This window comes from Octopus bimaculoides, chromosome 17 (assembly GCF_001194135.2).
Source record: "Octopus bimaculoides isolate UCB-OBI-ISO-001 chromosome 17, ASM119413v2, whole genome shotgun sequence".
Classification (NCBI taxonomy): domain Eukaryota; kingdom Metazoa; phylum Mollusca; class Cephalopoda; order Octopoda; family Octopodidae; genus Octopus; species Octopus bimaculoides.
In genome coordinates this window covers 42314076-42317773 of record NC_068997.1, presented here as the reverse complement: position 1 = coordinate 42317773, position 3698 = coordinate 42314076, and the positions used below count along the sequence as shown (strand labels likewise).

The 3698-nt window shown below is 33.9% G+C and overlaps 1 protein-coding gene across 2 annotated transcripts in view; it reads right to left on the bottom strand.

Annotated features, from left to right (window-relative positions):
- Nucleotides 1-3698, bottom strand: part of LOC106870715 (uncharacterized) — a 17146-nt gene that overhangs the window by 12156 nt on the left and 1292 nt on the right. Inside the window, exon 2 of one of the 2 annotated variants that reach the window (XM_052974102.1) lies at nucleotides 1144-1302. In XM_052974102.1, coding sequence (XP_052830062.1) covers nucleotides 1144-1280 — 137 coding nt within the window. In that variant the 5' untranslated portion in view covers nucleotides 1281-1302. Of the gene's footprint in view, nucleotides 1-1143; nucleotides 1322-3698 lie in introns of those variants that run through there. The other variant, XM_014916883.2, reaches the window with a different exon arrangement.

Here is a 3698-nt window from a genome sequence, read left to right as displayed (position 1 = left end):
AAGGCAGGACAAGCCTATCATTTCATTAAACTAGTTTACTGGTGAAGCAAAGTAAGCAAAAATAAATAAGTGCTTTACAGCTGTTTCTGGGATATCACAGGCAATGAATCAATGTATTGATCCACATTTTCACACACTAGGCATTCCATCATCAGAGACGAGTGTGTGGAAATGTGGATCAACACATTGATCCATTGCCTGAAATGTCCCAGAGACAGCTATAAGACGCTACTATTATTTTTGCTTACTTCACTTCACCATTAAACTAGTTTGGAGAGAGAGAGAGAGAGAGAGAGAGAGAGAGAGAGAGAGAGAGAGCAATAAACAGAGATAGACACTCATTGTGACCCAAGAAAACACAAATGACACTTGTGTGTAAACATGTGTATTGTCATTATACTTTTTCCATTGTTAGCTAAACTTTCATCTTAACTAAAGCACCAAGAGGTAAAAGAAATTTTTAAATTGTCAAACTTCGTCCAAGTTTCCGTAAGAGTGAAATTACATACCATATTTCGAATTTATTAGCCATACGTTACAATTTCCCTGATGGAAATTCCGTAACCCGAGACAACCGTAAAGCGGAGGAAATCATTATTTTTATAGACCATAACAAACTTAGATATTCCAGAGTTATTCCCCTTTATAAGAAAGTTTCAATAACGTTTTCTGAGACCGGGAAAGTGAAATCTATTTTTGCCATGAATTAGTTTACGAAGACCAAATCTTCAGTAGGGCTCTAAATATCTAAGAGGGTTATGAGATTAACAACTATAAATATATTTACAAAGGAAAATTGAAAGGGTGCAACGTTTAAAATTTTCCTGGGTATTTTTCGGTACAAGAACCGACTTTAACGTAGGAGCTTGCCTTTTACTCAACACTATGTCGGGAGTCCCTTTGTGGTCGCTCAACCTGCTAGATGTAGCAGCTAAATGGGCAAGGCTGAAAAATAAAATAAATAAAAGGCAAAGTCGACCTCGGCGGCATTTGAACTTAAAACGTAAATCAGGAAGAAATACCGCGAACCATTCCAGCAGCTGTCATCAACAGTTTCAAAGAATTGTTTTGTTAAAAAGAAAACGAACTTAAAAAGCATTAATTTCATGAAAAACTTTATAAGAGTTGAAGGAAATCATATACCTGTTGCCATCATTCTTACATGAGGTATCATTAAAACTTTTATCCTTCGTAGACGAACAGCTGTCAAGTTTTGAGTCAATACATTCCGAAATCGTAGATCGTTTTGAAAGTTTCAACTTTTGCCGCTTTGACGCCATGTCACATTCTAAAGGGAGATAACTGCCAGAAAAAAAACATTAAATAGTGAATGGATCTCCGTCGAGAGAAACGAACTTAGTGTGATTAGCGTAGTGTTTGTCAAAAGGAGGAATCGCAGGTGTTACCCGACTAAGGTATATCTTAGTCGGGTAACACCTGCGATTCCTCCTTTTGACAAACATTTCCACATTAAATTTCAATATAATTGTAATCTACTCTATGTGAAATGTATTTGTAGAAAATTTTAATTAAAAATGCCAATTTTTCTGAAAGTTTTTAAGAAATAACGTTGGTTCATGTGAAATATCCTAAACTCCTCCTCCATCATCTCCCACCAAAATTTTCCTCTTTTTTTTTTTTTACATATTAAATTCTGACATGATCGTAATCTACACCATCTGAAATGTAAGGCATTCAGAAAAATGGATATTATTTAATGAAAACTTTCTACAATTACGTTTCAGATGGTGTAGATTACGATCATGTCAGAATTTAATATGAAAAAAAAAAAGAGGAAAATTTGGGTGAGAGATGATGGAGGAGGAGTTTCGGATACTTCACATGAACCAACGTTATTTCTTAAAAACTTTCAGAAAAATTGGCATTTTTAATTAAAATTTTCTATAAATACATTTCACATAATGTAGATTACAATTATATTGAAATTTAATGTGGAAAAAAAGAAAAGAAAAAGAAAAGAGTGAAACTGGTGGCTGCATCACAATTTTTTCAAAATTTCAAGCCTCCTTTTGTAGATCTATTTGTGATGTATGATGTATGTTAGTATGTATGTTTGCGTGCCCACCATATATTGATTTTTTTTTTCACATTAAACTCCGATATAATCTGAAAGGTATTTGTAAAAAAATTCCTTTATAAATACCTATTTTTCTGCAAGTTATGAGGAAACAAAGTAGATACTTATGAATTATCCGAAACTTCTCTCCCTCATCCCACTGTGAAAACATTTTAACAACAATTTCCGATATAATCGGAATCTAGACAAACTGAACAACATTTGCAGAAAAATTTCATTGGAAAATATTGATTTGCTCTTTTTGGAAAAATTAAAACATTTTAAAACAACCCTAATTTTATTAAGTACTGAAAAAATTGTCTGCCGTCTTTTCAATTGTAACAGCTCTCCCATTCATGAAAAGCAATGCATTAACGTCTAAGTATACAAAAGACAGGTGTACTCTTAAAGTAATAGTCGTCGGGTCGATCAGTGTGACTGCGTGACAAGACTGGATCTGAATCTCCAGATTCCATCTTCGCAGTCTCACTCACAAGTCATGGGCTGACCGGAAACTTTGGAAACTGACAATTTCCCAAGTTAACTCTATGCAGTGAGATCAGTCCCAGAGCCGAATGATCGTGAAGCAAACGTTTTAACTATTTGTCCATGTTGCATTCACTGACGAGCGGACAATGGAAAAAAAAAGTAACCAACATATGTGGAGAAGTAGCAAAATGGATTTCTGATTTCTTATTATTTTCTTTCTTGACGATTGAAATCGTTAAATTGCAAGTATTGCATCATTTTATACTCTTGCACCATCTTTAGGAGTAAAAAACGGGTCGGCATAATTGTTGTTGTTGAAATTGAGAGAGTTTGGAACATTATCATGTAAGAGCTACTCTTTTTCCAAGAAACTTTTCCTCAACTTTGACTCGATTGTAATTGAGCTGGCTAATAAAATATCTGGGTAATTTTTGGTGCTTAACAATTAAGATTCTTTTCTTTGTTGGGTTCCAAGTCAGTTTTTTCCCTGTAGTAATGTCTAATTTGATAATTTTGAAAAAAGGACTTCTAAAATGGAGCAAAATAAGTAGACTAATTTCAATTATTTCTTTTCTTTAACTGCATGGTGTGTAAATACATTGGGAAGAAAGCCACTCCGGCAGATCGTGAAGAAGCTATAGAGAATATTTCATGTTGAGTTTTTACAGTTAGTCGAGTTTCGTTCATATATGTGCCATTTTTTCATGATCCTCTTCCATTTGACCAAGATATATTTTTTTTTGCCTTTCTGATCTTTCCGGTGTCTAAGGATGGATATTGATGCGTATGAGTCTTTTCTCAAATGAAATTCTGGAGAATTGAAGAAGCAAATTTTGTCATACTCATTATGCCCCACCTTTTTTTTTTTTTTTTTTTTTTTTTTTTTTGTATGGCCAAAGGGAACGAAGATGGTTTTCTGCAATAGTGTTCTGAATATGTTATAGTGTTTTAAATGTATTTAGAGAAGATCGTTTGCTCAGCTAATATAGTTTTTGCACGATAGTGAACATTTGTAAAAAAGCATTGTTTCTCAAAGTCAAAACTGCAGCAAATATTACTCATTGGGCAACCCCTACGCATGTTTGAATATGTATGGGAGCATATACCCTGAACTTCCTTCTCTGAATTAATT